Source organism: Dama dama, chromosome 12, assembly GCF_033118175.1.
Source record: "Dama dama isolate Ldn47 chromosome 12, ASM3311817v1, whole genome shotgun sequence".
Taxonomy (NCBI): Eukaryota; Metazoa; Chordata; class Mammalia; order Artiodactyla; family Cervidae; genus Dama; species Dama dama.
This window is the reverse complement of record NC_083692.1, coordinates 66,223,545-66,243,237: the sequence shown is the minus strand read 5'-3', so window position 1 is coordinate 66,243,237 and position 19,693 is coordinate 66,223,545. Positions and strand designations below refer to the sequence as shown.

The 19,693-nt window shown below is 41.2% G+C and overlaps 1 protein-coding gene across 2 annotated transcripts in view; it reads left to right on the top strand.

Annotated features, from left to right (window-relative positions):
- The window catches only part of EIF2AK4 (eukaryotic translation initiation factor 2 alpha kinase 4), a 100,947-nt gene that overhangs the window by 56,160 nt on the left and 25,094 nt on the right, over positions 1 to 19,693 (top strand). For both annotated transcript variants that reach the window (XM_061157609.1, XM_061157608.1), the window contains 10 exons: positions 1,634 to 1,691; positions 2,403 to 2,482; positions 6,183 to 6,284; positions 7,484 to 7,537; positions 10,300 to 10,536; positions 12,387 to 12,462; positions 12,999 to 13,120; positions 16,547 to 16,596; positions 17,528 to 17,696; positions 18,992 to 19,108. In XM_061157609.1, the coding sequence (XP_061013592.1) occupies positions 1,634 to 1,691; positions 2,403 to 2,482; positions 6,183 to 6,284; positions 7,484 to 7,537; positions 10,300 to 10,536; positions 12,387 to 12,462; positions 12,999 to 13,120; positions 16,547 to 16,596; positions 17,528 to 17,696; positions 18,992 to 19,108 (1,065 nt within the window). The remainder of the gene's footprint in view (positions 1 to 1,633; positions 1,692 to 2,402; positions 2,483 to 6,182; positions 6,285 to 7,483; positions 7,538 to 10,299; positions 10,537 to 12,386; positions 12,463 to 12,998; positions 13,121 to 16,546; positions 16,597 to 17,527; positions 17,697 to 18,991; positions 19,109 to 19,693) is intronic.

Below are 19,693 nucleotides of genomic sequence, written 5' to 3'. Positions count from 1 at the left end.
TTACATATGGTTATGAGGATAAAGATAGACTGTATAGAGAAAACAGCATTTCAGATGGGCCTGAAAGGACAGATGGGAGTCCAGTAGGCTGGGACCGAGGGCAGGGCCTGGTGACACCGGAGTCAGGGGTTCCAAGAGAAAGAATATAATAAGCAAAGGCCCTGGGGTAAGCAGACATGACTGTCGAAGGCCAACCTGTTGTCTGGTTGGTTGAAACTATGAGTGTGTAGGGGAGCCATGAAAGAAGATGGCTTAAGGTTAGGGATTCTTGGAGGTGATTAAATACTAGGGGGAGAATTTTACTTAACATCATGAGCCAGAGCTTAAGGCACCAAAGTCTGTGGTAAACACAGTTAATTCTAAGGGTGGTCAGAGGAAGAAATTAATGGTGAGAAGCACCAAAGGAGCTAAATTAGAAGGTGACATTAGAAGGAACAGAGAGGGAGGGAGTGAAAGGGGGACAGTAAGGACGTGATCCTGACCAGAATGGCGGGGAATTCAAAGAGTGCTAAGACCAAACGAACAAATTTAATTTGATGTCTTGGCTTTAGTCTATAGCCAGTGTCTGTCAGCTTTAGTCTATAGACAGTCTATGTCTGTTGGCTTTAGTCTATAAACAGACATTCAGTCTATGTCTGTCGGCCTTTAGTATATAGGGTCCTCCCCCTATAAGGGGGACTTCCCAGGTGGCACAGTGGTAAAGAATCTGCCTGCCAATGCAGAAAATGCGGGAGATGCAAGTTCGATCCCTGGGTCGGGAAGATCCCCTGGAGAAGGAGATGGCAACTCACCCCAGTGTCTTGCCTGGGAAATTCCATGGGCAAAGGAGCCTGCCAGGCTACAGTTCATGGGGTTGCAAAGAGTCAAACACAACTGAGCGACTGATCACATGCGCATGAAGTAGATAAGAGCTCAAGTTCTGGATGCCCACTGCCCTGGGTCAGAAACCTTGGGTAAGTTATTTAACCTCATAGTCTCTTTTCTAAAACATATGCCTAATATAAGTACCGAATTCAGAGTTGTCACCACAATAAAATAAGAATTTAGGTGAGCCCTGGAACAGTGCCCAGCTCTGAGAATGTTACAGCTGTTGTTATCTGTGGCAGTGCTTATAACAGGAATCCATGGAGTGATGTCAGAAAAATAGTGATTCGGGTTAATGCAAGACAGCACTGTCACAGATGTGTGGAGGAGGCAAGGCTCCCTAAGAGATATTAGCAGCTCTGGAGGGATACATTTGGTGACCAGCCTCTGGGAGAGAAGAGTGAAAATTGATCCAGATAATAGCAGTGGGAAAGTTAAGTGAGTTTGTTGTTATTAGTCTTCTTTTACTCTTTCCAGTAAATAGATTCTGATTTGAAATATGAAAATAAATTAGTTTGGTAAACTTTAAGGGGTTGCTGCCATGAAGGAGGTCTGTGGTGAATTGCCCCTCTCCTTGACTTCATTGGGTTTCCAGTGAACCCTACGTTAGTAGGCTAACTGAACTAAAAAAATTTATAGCTCAGAAAAGCATTATTGTAGTTGTCCTGAATTCTTTGTAGTATTTTTTATTCAGTCTTCATTTGGAAGTGATAATCCATTCCTGTGGAATAATATTTTAATTTGATATTTGGCTTACTTATATTTTTAGGCTGATGGCAAACAAGATGATACATCAGGAGATCACTTGATTAAATCAGACCCTTCAGGTAAATCCAGAAGACTGTGTATTTAATTCGTGTGTTAATAAGCAGTCCACAAAATTTCCTTTTTTATCTTTTTTTTAAACATACAAAAAGCTGTACGTATGTAATGTATACCACTTGAGGCCTTTCGAGGTACATACACACTTAAGAAAACATCACCATAATCATATCCATCACCTCCAAGTTTCTCCCTGCCCTCTTACTTAAGAACAGGACAATTTTAAATATGCAATACAGTATAAAATTTCTCAATTTGAAACCTGTTTTTCATTCGTAAAGATTTTATTCTAAAGCAAATTATAATTATTCATTAAGTTAACAAAATTATGAACATTCTTTTAATTTTTTCCCCCTTTTCACTATATTGATTATTCTTGAGGACTCTTAAGAAATTAGATCTTCACTTAGAATAATTCGGTTCTGTGGGCAGGCAGTTACGCTGTGACCCCAGGTGGTAATGGGAGTCACTTCGTGACCTGGCCTGTCTGAGCTCTCCCTGCCTGAGATCTGCTCTTACCACAGCAGAGCCAAGGTATGTGGCCAGCCAGCCATGATTTAGGGTTGACAGCTTGGTGAAATGTATGCTGCTTCTTCCTGTGAATAGTGTCAACAGACTGTGTCTCACTCTTAAGAAACTTTTTTTTTTTAAATAAAAATTTGCCTTATCTCTAAGTCCTGTTATTAGACACCTTTTCCCTGCCTTCTTCCATGTAGGTCATTTGACTGGGATGGTTGGCACTGCTTTATATGTAAGCCCTGAGGTCCAAGGAAGCACCAAATCTGCTTACAACCAGGTAAAAAAGAAGCTGTGGGGGGAAAAGGAAAGATCTCGAGAGATGAAGATCACAGCACTCGGGATTCAGTTACCAGCTGAGATAGCGGGAAACATTCGTTTACGCAGTCTGTCAGTTCAGTTCAGTCACTCAGTCGTGTCCGACTCTTTGTGACCCCATGGACTGCAGCACGCCAGCCTTCCCTGTCCATCACCAACTCCCAGAGCTTGCTCAGACTCATGTCCATTGAGTCAGTGATGCCATCCAACCATCTCATCCTCTGTTGTCCCCTTCTTCTCCTGCCTTCAGTCTTTCCCAGCATCAGGGTCTTTTCCAGTGAGTCAGATCTTCATATCGGGTGGCCAAAGTATTGGAGTTACAGCTTCAACATCAGTCCTTCCGGTGAATATTCGGGACTGATTTCCTTTAGGATGGACTGATTTGATCTCCTTGAAGTCCAAGTCTGTATCATGTGTGTATTGAGTGACTGTTCCAGGTAGGACACGTGATGTCCAAAGACAGTGACGGAAGCTGGCACTCTTGCTGCCGAGAAGCTTACAGTCCTTCTGTCCATCTAAAGAAGATTTGAACTAATGGCCCTGGGACCACAGGGAACAAGGCAATCAACTAATAAGACATCTTATTCTAGCCTTCAGGGGGCTTGTCCACTGATGGATGAACCAAACAAGTAAAAATTCTTAAATCACAAACTGTAAGAACCAAGAAGAAAAGAAGTGGGATCCAGTGACCAGAGGACAATAAAGAGCATCATCTTTAGGTTGACTGACTATAGAAAGCCTCCCTGAGAGGACGGCTGTCCTGATAAAAGAGGAAAAGAGGGAGAAGTCACAAGAATTGGGGCCTGGAGCTTGGCTGGGAGGGGAGAGGGGTAAGCAGAGGAAATAGCACCTCAGAGAGAAGTGTGTTAGCATGGGTTTAAGCTGGCATGGTGTGGTGCACTTAGGACAGTCACAAAGAAGGTCAGACTGGCTACAGTGAGGTAAGCCATGGGGTCACGAGGCACGGAGCAAAACTGGGAGGAATGCCAGGGTCAGTGATGCAGGGCCAGCGTGGCCGTGATGAGGAGTGAGCACCGGCAGCCCCTGAAGGATCTTGAGTGAGAGAGTTCATTCCACCAGCTGCCGGACGCCTTGGAGAAATCCAAATGGCGCAGCTGAGCTAGGACTGGAATGGTGGCAATAGAGACCGGGTTTGTTTGGTCGCTCAGTCATGTCTGACTTTTTGGGACCCCATGGACTGCAGCACGCCAGGCTTCACTGTCCTTCACTATCTCTGGAGCTTGCTCAAACTCATGTCGATTGAGTCAATGATGCCATCCAACCCTCTCATCCTCTGTCACCCACTTTTCCTCCTCCCCTCAGTCTTTCTCAGCATCAGTATCTTTTCCAGTGAATAAGCTCTTTGCATCAGGTGGCCAAAGTATTAGAACTTCAGCTTCAGCATCAGTCATTCCAATGAGTATTCAGGGTTGATTCCCCTTAGGATTGACTGGTTTGATGTCCTTGCTGTCCAAGGGACTCTCAAGAGTCTATTCGAGCACCACAGTTCGAAAGCATCAATTCTTTGGCACTCAGCCTTCTTTCTGGTCCAGCTCTCACATCTGTACCTGACTATAGGAAAAACCATAACTTTGACTATCTGGACCTTTGTCGCCAAGTGATATCTCTGAAGTGTGCAGATACGAGATACACGTTGGAGGGGAAGTGACAAGTTTTCCTAATGGAGTGGGTGTTGGGTGAGGAAAAGGAAGGGAAATGGGACAGTACTCAGCTTTCTGCCTGGAGCGGCTAGGGGAAGGGTGGTTGACTGAGCCAAGGAACCCTGAAGAAAGACCTGGGAGGTGGAGGAGAGGATGGCAAAGAAAACCCTGTCTGGGACATGTTAAGAAGGATATGCCAGATGAGAAGTCTGACTGGAGAGGTCCAGTCTGCTGCTAAAGACTCAAGTTCAGAAGAAAGGTCAAAGTCAGAGGTATAAATTTGAGAGTCACCAGCACACAGATGGTGGTTTAAAAGCTTGAGCCCAGATGAGATCACTTAGAGCAAGACCCATAGGGGTAAATTTTTAAAATACATGAGGCAGGCAGTCTGCATCAAAGCATATTTTCAAGCTTGTGGTGGCAACTCTAGTGTGTGTTTTGATTCTGACAGGGGAGCACCAAGCAGTGACAGAATTGAAGGAGACCTCCAAACACCAGGCAAGGATGAGGGTATAGAGATGGGCATGCCCACCCTGAGGGAGGGGAGGCACCTTTAGTGTCACCATTCCAGTTTAGCTTGCAAGAGGGTAATGGAGTTTCCACCTTTTGAAATGTATCCTAAGGAAACAACCTGGGACATCCAAAAAGTTTGGTGTGAAAGGGGTCTGTCATAGCATTGTTTATAACAGTGCGGAATAGTAAGTGTTTAAAAGTAGGGAACTGGTTAAATTATGGGGCTTCTATGTAATTGAATATGTCATGAAAATCATGTTTAGAAAAATGACATCATAGTATTAAAATATTCTTTTGTGTTAGGAGAGTAAAAGTTACAGATGACACTGTTATTCTAGTTTTTGTGTGTGTGTGTGTAGATATTTTTTAAAAGGCACAAAATGGGCATATCTTGGCCATCAGTAGTAAATATCTTTAGGCAGTGGAGTTATAGATGGTTGCTATTTTATTCTTGGTGCTTTTCTGTATATTCCACATTTTTATACAGCTAACGTGTAGGAAATGACATGATGAATGTTTGTTTTTAAGACTTTGGCGGTCACTGGTTAGAGAGGCTCTCCTACTAATGCTTGAGTCCAAATGCATTCAAGTTTTCCTTGCAAACGGCTTCTGTGCCTGTGTGCAGTGTACCATGAGCAGTCTCACCCTTGGCCTGGTTGTGCTCGGCTGCCACAGGCACAGGACCTTCTGTACATCCTCTTCCCCTTGGCAACTCCCTACCTGAGACTCTGCACTGACTTGCCTTTTACCCTCTTTACTGTATTTCCATGTTTTGTGAGGATTTGTCACATGATCTTTCTGTTGTGCTGTGCTTCTGTGCTCATCAGTATGGCTTTGCAATCAGTAGCTGATATTTGCTGTCAGATGCAGATTGTGCTGTGTTTCCCTTTTGAGATGATCAGTAAAAATGCAGTTTTGTTGTTGTGTTGTTTAGTTGCTCAGTTGTAACTCTTTGTGTCCCCATAGATTGTAGCCCACCAGGCTTCTCTGTCCATGGGATTTTACAGGCAAGAATACTGGAGTGGGTTGCCATTTCCTACTCCAGGGAATCTTTCCGACCTAAGGATCGCATCTGTGTCTCCATATCTGCAGCATTGCAGGTGTATCCTTTATCACTGAACCACTGTGGAAGCCCTGTAAAGATACAAAGCTAACTCTTTGAAAGATCTCAGTTGTCCTTGCTCTATAATAATTATTCTCAAGTGTATGGCCAAGGGTTATCTATGTCTGTGGGTAGGGCTGAACCAGTTACAATCAATTTTTAAGAAAAATGTTGAAGTCATGCCAAATATTTTATCATCTAAATATAAAAACCTCATCTTTATTTTATACTTACAGGGTTTTTTTTTAGGACAGTGAATTTTTTCTCATGTGGCTTATTTTTCACTTAGGTGAACATTATCCCATCTAACAGTGCTCATCCTCTAATTTCCTTTTGGATTATGCTTTCATATCCAGGCTCTAAATGTAATTCTTTTTCCTCCTCAGAAAGTGGATCTCTTCAGCCTGGGGATTATCTTCTTTGAGATGTCCTATCACCCCATGGTCACAGCCTCAGAAAGAATCTTTGTTCTCAACCAACTCAGAGATGTATGTATCAGATGTTTTAGTGCCTCCATTTCCAATAACCTGAATCTTAGTATGGACATTAGAATTCAGTGCCGGGTATTTATCTGTTATTTATAATGTAGAAAGAGGTGGTCCTGCTGTAATTTTCTATATTTTCTAGTAAATGGAAATTCATCTCAGCTTATGCACTTACTGTGATAAGAAACTTACCCCAAATTGATTTATTTTTGGAGATATTGCTAGATTATCCTTTTTTAAAATATTTTGAGATTTCCTCTTGATTTTAAAACAAAGGAATTTTAAAATTTTGCATAATATCAATACAGTTATAGCAGTGGGAAGGGGTTATAAGGAGAGCAAATATTTAGATCTAGAAATTAAAAGGTTCCAGCTGAATGGACCGGAATAGTAATGCCTAAAGAATACCACTATGACCAGAAGGTAAATGGGATCTGGGGTGAAAATCAGCCACTTGAATTTTTTTCACAATGAAATCTCCTTCAGTCTTCTTGGGTTTGATCCCTGCCTCTTCCCAAACTAAAAAGGACTAATGTTGGAGTGTGTGAGGTCAAGGGTGCCCATGGGCATCAGCATTAAGATGAGGGGAGAATAAGGTTAGCGTGAGGAAGATTTAGATTCACATATTCCTGTGTAAAAGAGATGGAGAATCTTCCTCCTCCTTCCCAGAGCAGTACCAAGTATGCATGTCTGTTGGTGTTAATCACACACAGTGTGACTAAGAATACCCCGTGAGGTATCTCAGGAAGGAGTGTGATAGTTTAACTGCCAGGTTAATGTTATGATTGAGGTCTTACTTACCAGAAAGGTGAGAAATTCGAGGGGGTGGGTAGAGATTTTCTTGTTGGTTTTCTCTTACTCTGTGTTGACCATTTTGTGTTTTTACCCTTGTTTGTTTAATAAAGCTACTCTTGTCTTTCTCTGAAGCCATTAGATGTTAAAATACTTTGTTCTCAAACAAGGTGCTTTCCGTCACCTAGGCTGTTATTTGGGTGTAGTTAGTGTTAAAATAATACGTATGTCCTTGAAAGGATGGACATTGGGTTTCAAGATGAGTTTCTTGTCCATCTTCCCGTGGTAGCAAATTTTCATTTCTCTATTTGATTTTCTTACCTCTGGTGAATAAAATGCTTTCACATTTTATTGTGAAAATGTGGCAGTCTGCCAAGCACTTGCTGACTTGAATATAATATTTTTTTTAGCCCACTTCGCCTAAGTTTCCAGAAGACTTCGATGATGGAGAGCATGCAAAGCAGGTAATTTTCTGATATTTTAATTACTGTGTTCTCACTCTGGAGTTTTAATTACTATTTTTCTTCTTCAATTAGTAATCTTCTGCCACTCATTCTCTTGTGTCGAGGGAACAACGTGGGGGGAAAATATCAAAAGATGGAGTACTTAAAATGTATTTAGACTTGAAATACACTGTGAAAATGCCAAGGGCTGGCATAGAAAATTAACAAACTACAGGGTTCTTTTTTGTGATTCATCATGCTTTTGAAGTACTGTTTGGACCTTTGGCTTAGCTATTGAAGAAAGAGAACACTCTTACAACTTGTTGTTTGAGATAAAGCTTGAAACTTTAAGAAAAAGAAAATACATTTTGAAACTGTAATTTTGTCCTCTCTTATGTTGGTTAAAGTAGCTCATATTGTAAAGGGGAAGACTAGATAGTCAGATGGTACAGTATTAAACAAAATAATTTTTTCTCCATACTATAAATACGTGTGTGTGTGTGTGTGTGTATATACACGTGCATGCCTGCTAAGTTGGCTTCAGCTGTGTCTGACTCTTTGCTATGTTATAGACTGTAGCCCGCCAGGCTTCTCTGTGGGTTTTCCAGGCAAGAACACTGGAGTGGATTGCCATGCCCTCCTCCAAAGAATCTTCCCGACCCAGGGATCAAACCTATATCTCTTAGATCTCTTGCATTGGCAGTCAGGTTATTTACCACTAGCACAACCTGGGAAACCCCTGTAGTATATGTATGTCATAGTAAATTATTAGCATCTGGCTAATATGAAGGAATAATTATTAGTGAATTTATTATAGTGCTTCTGATGTGCCTTTCTTCTTAGTGCTGGCTGTTTGCCTTAGAGGAACCTTCCATGGTTAATACTCTTGACATGCAGAAGTTTATTCCTTAAACTGATTTCTTAACAATTATAATCAAGGCAGAATCCCTTATTTAAATTTTAATGTTGAGAAGAGAAACCTAGCTAGAATATTGCATTAACTTGCTATTTTTTGATTATTAGTTTTGTATCTGGATGGACAAGTCACTTAACTTTTTTAGACTCATTTTCCTCCCCTGTAAAATAGAGATATTAAATATCCTTTATTTTATATTAGCACTAATATCCTATAATTTGGTAGCATTTAACATATGACATTTGTTTATGGTTCAAGGGACCCATTCTGCCTCAAATGTTGAATTAGTGAAGAACCATTAGAAAGTGGCTTCCCAGGTGGCTCAGTGGTAAAGAAACTGCCTGCCAATGTAGAAGACACAAGTGTTGATTCCTGCATCAAGAAGATCCCCTAGAGTAGGAAGCAGCCACCCACTCCAGTTTTCTTGCCTAGTAAATCCCATGGACAGAGGAGCCTGGTAGGCTACAGTCCATGGGGTTGCAAAGAGTTGGATATGACTGAGCGACTGAGCATACATTAAAAAATACATTGAGTCGTGTTTCTCCTTCTTTTACTAGCTATTATCATTGATCTGAACTGAGCTGTTCCCTGTGTTTTTTAGGGTGTCATAAGTAAATACTCAAATCACAGCATTTCCCTGTAATGAGGTCAGTCTTATTCAGTATTCCCACATGGTGGCTCCTGTGGTGTTGTAGTTAAACTGCAGACACAGCTCAGCTATACAGACCATTTCTCAAGACAGTGATTATCCTCCTAGCACAAGGGCTTACTGGGCACCCTGGAGCATTTGCACTGGGGCTGGATAAACTTAACCATATATAACCATGTATAAACCGTGTATAAACTTAACCTTATATAAACTGTATGAACTTAACCACAGCAGCCACTGCCACTGCTGCCTCCCATGTCACATTGTTGCTTTTTATCTGCAAGAAGGCAGCATAGAAAATGCTTATTGACTGAGTATAACAGTTATTGCCACATACAGAAATTAAGTATTACTATTGATTTTGCTGAATAGGGTATTATTTTTACCAGTTTAACATATATATTCATAAAGTTATATCATGTCAGTTCGTTTCTTTATATGAAAAATAAATTACCTGTGTTTTTAATTCTAGCCTCAACCAGGATTAAGGATTGTGGGGGAGGGTATTTTAAAGATTTGTAATTAAAGGTGCTTAATGAGATTCATCTATATTGAGGTTTTCTGATCTCAAATATTCCTCTAACTCCTTATAAACAAGAGAATTACAAAATCATTCTGGGGCCTTTCAAAGATTTAAGCAGGGAACTATAGTATCTTCAAATAGTTCCCTGCTTAATCAGGTAATAGCTATGAAGGTTTAATAAATGAGTAACAGAAGAGAATTCAAGGGGATGGTATTGATACAGATAACATAAAAACAAGATGTTTTCTACTGATTTAGGGATTCCAGCAGCTCTTAAGCATTATATTTTCTACTAAAATTAGGCACCTAAAAATAGCTTGTTTTATGTTCTTGTATCTTGTCTGGTTTAAGAACTGTACCAAAAAAGCTGTATTTTAGATACAGTGTTTAGAAAGCCTAACTTTTGCTTCTATGCCGTTGTTGAAGGTTTTTTTGGTCCTTTGTAACAGTGAAGTACAAAATGGGCCTCTACCTTTTATGAAAGATATTATATTAATACTACCTTGTTGCACAATCCTGTGACCATAATGAACTATTGCAGGGAAATGACAAATTCAGAAATTTCAGAAATACCAACTAAAATGCACCCTCTACGGGGAAGAAGTGTGTCCTTTGGGACCTGAACCAACCACCAGCTTGCTGGGAGAATTCCTGAGCACCGTCCATCGCATCCCATTCCCAGTATTGTGTTGTAGAAATCTGTCATCTCCTGGCTGTTGAACCACGATCCGGCGAAGCGGCCCACGGCCACAGAACTGCTCAAGAGCGAGCTGCTGCCCCCGCCCCAGATGGAGGAGTCGGAGCTGCACGAGGTGCTGCACCACACCCTGGCCAACGTGGACGGGAAGGCCTACCGCACCATGATGGGCCAGATCTTCGCCCAGCGCATCTCCCCCGCCATCGACTACACCTACGACAGTGACATACTGAAGGTGGGGTAAGCCATGGCTTGACAAAAGGATCGAGTCTCATTCCTGAATTTTCCTGGGTTCCTTTAATGCCTCCAACATAAATTCTCTTTTTTTTTTTTTTTTGATTGAAGCATAGTTGATTTACAGTATTGTAATCGTTTCAGGTATACAACAAAGTGATTCAGTTATATATACCTATTCTTTTTCAGATTCTTTTTTATTATAGGTTATTATAGGTTTTATTATAGGTTTTTTCCTAAAGGAAATCAACCCTGAATATTCACTGGAAGGACTGTTGCTGAAGCTGAAGTTCCAGTTCTTTGGCCACCTGATATGCACAGCCAACTTATTGGAAAAGACCCTGATGCTGGGAAAAGATTGAAAGTAAAAGGAGAAGGGGATGGCAGAGGATGAGATAGCTAAATAGCATCACTGACTTAATGGACATGAATTTGAGTAAACTCCAGGAGATGGCACAGGACAAAGGAGCCTGGTGTGCTGCAGTCCATGGGGTCACAAAGAGTCAGACAGAACTTAGCCACCGATCAACAATAATTACAAGATATTGACTGTAGTTCCCTGTGCTATACCATAGGTCCTGGTCCTACATAAGCTCTTAGTTTGAGATCTGTATATGCAAAATGTGTGCATGTGCATTATTCTAGGAAGAGTCACACTTTTAATCACTTACTTGTAGGAGTTCCTGACCCACCCCCTAACCAAAGAGAGTAAGAAGGGGTGCTTTTAGAGACCAAGCCCTGGCCCAGCTGCCCAGTGCTGGAAAAACCAGTGCAGATCCAGGTCAAATAGCCAGTAGCTCCCAATACTGGCTGCACATTAAAGTCACCTGTGAGGCCCTTTGATAACACAGAGGCTCAGGCCCTACATCCAATACAGAGACTTGGAGTATAAGTGTGAGGCACTTTAAGAATCTCTTCAGGGACTTCCTTGGTGGTCAGTGTTTAAGACTCCATGCTCCCAGGGCAGGGGCTCCAGGTTTAGTCCCTGGTCAGGGAACTAAGATCCCGAGTGCTGCAACTAAGACCCACTGCAGCCAAATAAATAAATAAACAAAAAGAATCTCAGTTTAAAAGCTCTTCAGGTAGTTTCTGAAGCACAAGCAGGTTTGGGAGACTTCAACGTTTTCTTAAAAGCAAAAACAGTCTGAAACAGTATAGCAAAATGTTAAAATTTTAGAAAGTTGGGTGAGTTAATAATAGATATTTATTATATTCTCTATACATTTCCATATACTTAAAATAGAATTTGAAGAGTAGCAGAGAAAGTCCTGGTAAGGTTTGTGGAAGATCAGTATAGATTTCAGGGACTAAGTGGTTTTTCTTCACTGGTATATTAGATATCTACAGGATTGTGGTTGACTTTTTAATTGTTGGTTTTTTGCTTCTCTATTGTCTTTAATAAATTTTCTGTAGTGAAATAGTGCTACTTGTATTACAAGAAAAAATGAAAAAGAAAGTTATTTACAAAATATGTAAATGCCATGTAGCTTTCAAGAGGCCCACTATGAAATATTGTAGTCTGTGGGAGGGGGTTTGATTGCTGTTAGATGTTTGACTGCCACAGTATCTCTGAAAGTCCTTTTGGAGAGTTGTGTGTAGGACTAGCTGTCTCTGAAAGGCACACATCACTGTTGCTGAGAGCTTGGACTTTGAACTGAGGAAGCCTTCCCAAAATAGGACATGTTGCAAGACATGTAGCTTTCTCCTTTCCTAAATATGTTCAAAAGAGGTTGAGATCTCTTTTGTGATCTTGGGAATAAGCAATATAATGCATATGACCACCCACAGAAAGATATTTTGGGCAATCCCTTTGATCAGGCTTTAATGACAGTTGAATTGGTCTTGTTTTAGGGCAGCTTCTCCATCCGCACAGCCAAGATACAGCAGCACGTGTGTGAAACCATCATCCGCATCTTCAAAAGACACGGTATGTTCTCTTTTAAAAACATGGGCCTTCTCAAAAGACATTTTGTTTCCTCTTCAGAAAGTCATGTTAATGGACTTGGGTGCAGCCATGCTTTTAAATTCAGTTACACTCACTTGACACCCATGACATTTAAGCTTATTTTCATAATTCAGCTTGTGGAGGGGAGACAGATTTGAGTATTATAACCTTGTTGCTAAAATACAGTTGGTTTGTGGAGTCAGAAATATGACTAGGGAATTTCCTGGCAGTCCAGCGATTAGGACCTAGTGCCTTCACTGCCATGGGCCTGGGTTCGATCCCTGGTCAGGGAACTAAGATTCCTGAAGCTGTGTGGTGCAGCCAAAAAAAGGAAATGTGACTAAATTAACAAACTTAACCTTAGGTGAGCTTTCCATTAGTAAACTTAGAGGATTGAAGATAAAGTGATTTCAGCAGTCCCAGTGGCAGATTCTTAACTGTCACATTTGTGTTTGTTTTAATTTGTATCTGGAAAGCATGAGAAACAGTGACTAGTTATTTTTTCTCATTTGGTGTAGGAGCTGTCCAGTTGTGTACCCCACTGCTGCTTCCCCGAAACAGACAAATATATGAGCACAACGAAGCTGCTTTATTCATGGACCACAGCGGGATGCTGGTGATGCTGCCTTTTGACCTGCGGGTGAGGCTGGGAGGCTTTGCTGACAGTGTGGGTGCCATGCCTGGTCCCAGGGCTGGTATCATATTAAAGGAATACCCCCACCAATCATTCTTCCCCCCAGGCTTATTTTCTTAATGTCACCTCTAGGAAACATAATGTTAAGAGAGTTATCAGGGTGAGAGCATCATGGTAAACCTTTGACCACGTGTGCATCCACCTTAGTGCTTATGTAGAAGCCTGACCCCTGCATTGCAGGTGCCATGTCTGCACATCAGTGTTGAGCTCCGCCAGGTGATCATAGCAGGCCAACTTGGCCAACCCAGACATTTCCCATACGTTAATGTCTAGAACAGTTGAATTCTTGTAACAGCAAGTGTCACTGCTAAGTGTGTGTGCTGAAGTCTGCTCATGCTTGTTTTCTTATCCCCAGGGTTCCCTTTGATAGCAGCACGCTTACTGGTTGATCACTCACATGGTGCTGGCTGCTAACAAGCCCATCTGTACTGTACGTGCATGTGACAGACAAGAGGTTAATATTCCTCTTGTACAGAAAGCACTTAGAAGTAGAGAGAAGAGCAAAGGCTGTAACCAGGCAGTTCTCTGAAGAGAAGATGCATTGGGCTAATAATCTCACAGATACTCAACCTCACTAATAAGGAAACACTAAGCAAAGGTATCCGAACTTCACCTCTCAGACTGGCAAAAATCTTTAATGCCCACAGATGACTAGGGTTTAGGAAAATAGGTACTTTAATATATTGCTGATGACAATGTAAGTTGCTGAACCTTTTGAAAAGTAATCTGAACGTATTTAATAAAGTAAATGCATATACTACACCCTTTGAGCTAGCAATCCCACTTTGAGGGATTTATTTAAAGAAATAACACATTGGTATACAAATATTAAAAAGACATCCATTGCCAATTTATCATGGTGGTCAAAAACTGAAAACTGCATATTTATCAGTAGCAAAATGGTTGAATAATTTATTATGGAATATTAAAGAGGTAAAATATCAAAATGCATATATATTTACATAGATCCATATCTATATTTCATCTGTAGGAATGTCCATGGTATCCTATTAGCTGGAAAAAAATGTACGTTTCAAAGGAACTCTAATATGATTCTTTCGGGGGAGGTTGTGATTTCCTCAGTTCTGTCTCACTGCAGCAAAAATTTGAAGTGATGGATGGACCAGTGTCATAGCTTGGTGTTACAGCTCAGTTTATGTCAGGAGAATGTGTAATTTCCTCAGTTCTGTCTCACCGCAGCAAAATTTTGAAGTGATGGACAGATCAGTGTTATAGTTCAGTGTTACAACTCAGTTTTATTTGACAAGGAAAGGAAAATACACCCTCATGGCATGAGGGCGGGCTGACCCAAAAGACACAAAGAGAAGAGAAGCCAAAGGCTCAATTTTGGCTCCTCTTTTTATATGTTTTTTCTCCTCCCCCTGAGCCTGCCCTATGTAAACTGGGCTAGCCAGGAGGGTTCTTTGTTTCACCTGAGATTCTCACTTCGGTCCTCACACCTTCCTTTGTTCTATTTTCATGGGCTTTTCCCTTCTTTATGTTTTAGCCACTTCATTCTGGACTCCTTTTTCCTAATCTAACTACCTAACAATTCCTTATGGCAGAAAGTGAAGAAGAACTAAAGAGCCTCTTGATGAAAGTGAAAGAGGAGAGTGAAAAAGTTGGCTTAAAGCTCACCATTCAGAAAACTAAGATCATGGTATCTGATCCCATCACTTCATGGCAAATAGATGGGGAAACAGTGGCTGACTTTATTTTTCTGGGCTCCAAAATCACTGCAGGTGGTGATTGCAGCCGTGAAATTAGAAGACGCTTACTCTTTGGAAGGAAAGTTATGACCAACCTAGACAGCATATTAAAAAGCAGAGACATTACTTTGTCAACAAAGGTCCATCTAGTCAAGGCTATGGTTTTTCCAGTGGTCATGTATGGATGTGAGAGTTGGACTATAAAGAAAGCTGAGGGTGGAAGAATTGATGCTTTTGAACTGTGGTGTTGGAGAAGACTCTTGAGAGTCCCTTGGACTGCAAGGAGATCCAACCAGTCCATCCTAAAGGAGATCAGTCCTGGGTGTTCATTGGAAGGACTGATGTTGAAGCTGAAACTCCAATACTTTGGCCACCTCATGCGAAGAGCTGACTCATTAGAAAAGACCCTGATGCTGGGAAAGATTGAGGGCAGGAGGAGAAGGGGACAACAGAGGATGAGATGGCTGGACGGCATCACCGACTCGATGGGCATGGGTTTGCATAAACTCCGGGAGTTGGTGATGGACAGGGAGGCCTGGCGTGCTGCGGTTCATGGGGTCGCAAAGAGTCAGACACGACTGAGGGACTGAACTGAACTGAACTGAACAATTCCATTTTTATTATACAGAGAAAGAAAAAGTTTAAAAAAACAGCTGAGCATGTGCACAAAGATGTGTGTTTGAATGCACCTGGTATGTTTGAGATATATATAGTGCTCCCACATGGGTGTGAATAATGACACATATCAGCTTGTTTGTATCCCCAGACTGAAGTGTCAAAAACTTGAACTTTTGACTGTATTTTTCTGGAGGGAGGTCTGGAATCAGGACATTGTCTTTTCTCATATCTATGTTTTGCAGCGTATTGCAAGAACATGTTTTGCTTTTATGGTTTAAGAGGAAATTCCTTCTATGCCCTTGGATTTAGTTTTTCTTTTGCAGTAAGTCAGGTGGTTTGGGATTATTTTGAGTGAGAGGTGAGTAGGTAGCATATCAGATTTGGGCTCTGTTAGAGAAAGTACAGAAGGGCAAACATTTACATAGCTATATTTAAAACTGGCTCCTTATTGTCTAGACATTAGGACACTAAAATGCAGATTGTTAAACATTAGCTTTCTTTCTGTGAGCAAATATATTAAATCCCCCCAAATAAAAAATAATTGCCCTTTGGGAATTTGACCTATTAGTTAGTGATACCATATCAGATATCTTGGGGCAATCTGATAATGGTTTTATAAGCTGTGGGTTTTATAAGATCTATGGGAAAGTCGGGAAATTCGTAAGAGGTAATACCCATTTTGACTGCAATATTATGTGGCACTTAAAAAAAATTCACAGGTCATCATATAACTTGCACAGAATAAAATTTGGCAGAGTATATTTCACCGAAAGTGATTTTTTTTCTCAAACCTAAAAACCCAAGAAATGCCACAGCGAATAAGGTTGGTGTTACATCCAGCAGTGAGATCGGCTGCTAACTGACCAACTCAGAAACATTCCAAGGAGTGTGAGTGGCGAGCAGTGCACAGCTTTGTGAACATTCTGAATTGTAAACTTTAAAAGGTGAACTCTGTGGTGTGTGACTTACAACTCAAAGGTTAAAAAAACAAAAGGAGTAGTGGTTGGCACGTCTTGATACTGACCTTTGAAACTTTATTTTTCAGGTTCCTTTTGCAAGATATGTGGCGAGAAATAATATATTGAATTTAAAGCGGTAAGAAAAAATGGGGGTTCATTTGGTGCACGTGGGAAAGAAACCCAAAAAGAGCATTTCATCTACTGTGATCGTTACACAGTCAGGTATTTGGAGTTTAAAGTACTGAGCTTGGACAATGGTCACAAAGCCCAGCCCTAGTACCCCTTTGTATGATCAAGACTGGCGTCCTCCTGTTTGTAGGAATGTTGCATTTGGGTAGCAACCTGAAACTCCCAGTCTTTTCTGTGCCTTCTAAATGTCCCCAAGCCACTTGACTAATTACTTTCACAAATGGTTGCTTGGAAAAACATCTGGCTGTTCTTGATCACAGATGGCCCCTTTTAAAATTTAATTGAAAGGACAAGTGGCCAGTGGTCTCTGTGTGAAAACTGCCTGCACAGGTAACTGAATAAAAACAGCTTGTGGAGAAGTGGAGGAAACCCAGCAGGAGTGCTGAATACCAAGGACTTCCAGGCACTTACCTCTGGGAAAAGGTTTTCATTCAAATGCCGCAGGGTCAAACACCAAGATCTTCATAAATTGGAGCAATGTCGTTGTCAGCAAGGCATCTGACTTTGCAGCTCCTCTCCTAAACAAAGTCAAAGCTCTTTACATGACTTTATTCTCAATTCCAAGTAAATAATTCCTAATCATAAAGTGTGGGTATCACTATGTAGAAAGCAAGCACTTATGATAAAATTATTTTTCTGTGTTATTTCATGTCTATTTCAGACTTTAAAAAGTAAATAAACCTCATTGCTTAATAGTGGCAACACTGGGAATTAAAACCTAGATACAAGGCATGATTATTCTGGGCAAATCTGTCTTTACGTTCTCTTGATCGTACTACTGATTGATTTTTCCATATTATTTCTTTTATTCAACAATCTCTTATACATATGTAATTCCAGCAAGCAATGACCTTAGAAATTCGGGCTTCTCTCCATAGATATTGCATAGAACGTGTGTTCAGACCTCGAAAATTGGACCGATTTCATCCCAAAGAACTTCTGGAGTGTGCATTTGATATTGTTACCTCTACTACCAACAGCTCCCTGCCCACCGCTGAAGTCATCTACACCATCTACGAAATCATCCAGGAGTTTCCAGCACTTCAGGTTCCTTCCCATACCCTAACATCCCAAGGTTATCCTGCTAGACAGAGTCCTTCACCAGATTCCGTGGGACCACAGAACTGCTTCTCAGATGGTGCTGGCCATGAATCACGTTGTTACTCAAGTCCCTAGGAAAGTTTGATGTAGCCTTTGAGACGGTCTCATGCTCTTTACCTCTGCCTAGAGAGGAATGAATTTTGTTTTTGTTTCTTTGGTTGCGGGGAAGCTATAGTTTCTCCATTCATTCTTCCAAAATTTGAGGAATTCAGCTAAGAATCCTAGTATACTTTGAGCATGTTGGGAACCCTTAGCTCGCTCCTACACCCAGGCTCTTTTTTTAAAAATATGTACTAATTATTTTATTGCTTTAGAATACATGGAATGCATTTTCTCTCTTTTTTTAAATTGAAGTTTAGTTGATTTGCAACAGTTTTTAATTTAAAACATTTTTAGCCACACTGCATGGCATATGGGATCTTAGTTCCCCAACCAGGGATCAAACCCATGCCTCCACCATTAGAAGCCCAGAGTCTTAACCACTGGACTGCCAGGGAAGTCCCCACCCAGGCTCTTAATGACTGGCCTCACATTGTGTGATCTCTGTGGGACCCCCTGCATCTAGTGGAGGCTCCTGTGCGCACACTGGTTGCTCTCCTCGGCCTTCCCTCCCCATCCCCGCTACACGCCCCTCTTACCTCACCACAGTGACCTCCCATCAGTCACCGTGCGCCCCTGTCCAGACAGGCCTCTACCCAGCTGCAGTGGGGGCCCGGGAGCCTGCCTGCAGCCTCCCTGATTGGCCAGCCAGCTTTCCTTCTCAGCTCTCACAGCACGTGAGATGAGAACCCCATCCTAGTGGCCAGCTGTTTCCTCCAGGCAGAGCATGCTCTTTCAGGGCGCACTGTCTGCAGCCCACTGCGCCTGGCTCAGCACACAGCTCACCAGCCTGTGAGTGCTCCTTGATTGTGTGCTTATACTCCACCAGCTGGGCTTATGGGTCAGGCAGTATCGAACCAGGTCTTCTCTCTCTTCGAAATCTGTGTCACCTTGCTCAGGCTTTTGAATGTAGCTGGAGGTGAAAGTATTTCTGATGTGTACAATAAAGATGAAATTATTAATATATTATACTCTGACCACAACAGTGTAAGAAGAATGTATATGAAAAAGTAAACTAGAAGGCAATGTGCTAAAATTCATTTCTTCCATTGTGTCAGGTTGGTAAACTGGGGATAAGATTCTAGATTTCATCAGGTGCCTGTGTTGCTTTTATAATGAAAATAATAATTTCTCTATCCTAGGAAAGAAATTACAGTATTTACTTGAACCATACCATGTTACTGAAAGCAATACTCTTACACTGTGGGATCCCAGAAGATAAACTCAGCCAAGTCTATGTTATTTTGTATGATGCTGTGGTAAGCCTTTAATTCCTTTGAGTTGATATTGAAGGATAATAATAATAGCTGATGAGAATTTTCTTAGTGATGTAACCATGAAACTGAATTGGGAATTTTATCTCCTTCCCCTCATTGCTCTAAGGTAAAAGAACCAATTGGCTTTGATTCCACCAACAGTTTTGGTTTTGTTTTTCTATCCATAGTTGACAAGTATTGGCTGAGCTTTTATTCTGTACTAAGCCTTGTGCTGCTAGTGACCTCCATGGTGTGTTTGCAAGGGTAACTTCTGAAGATTGAATTATCTTATTTAATTTATAAGATAATAAACTTCTTCACTCACTTGCTTCTTAAGGCAAAAAAGTCACTAAGTAGTTGGTCCTGATACTTGCCTGTAATAAGTTTAAAAATAGTCAGCCTTTACTAAGCATGCACTGTGCTCAGAATATATGTGCCAAGCATTGTTCTAAACCCTTTATGGAGAGTAACTTGCCTAAGTTAATCTCCCAAGCACTGTTATTGTCCTTTAGAGAGGCCAAGAAAGGGAGTATTAGTTTTGATAGTAAAAGACTTACGTCCTGCCCTTAATTCTTCCAGCCTGTCTGA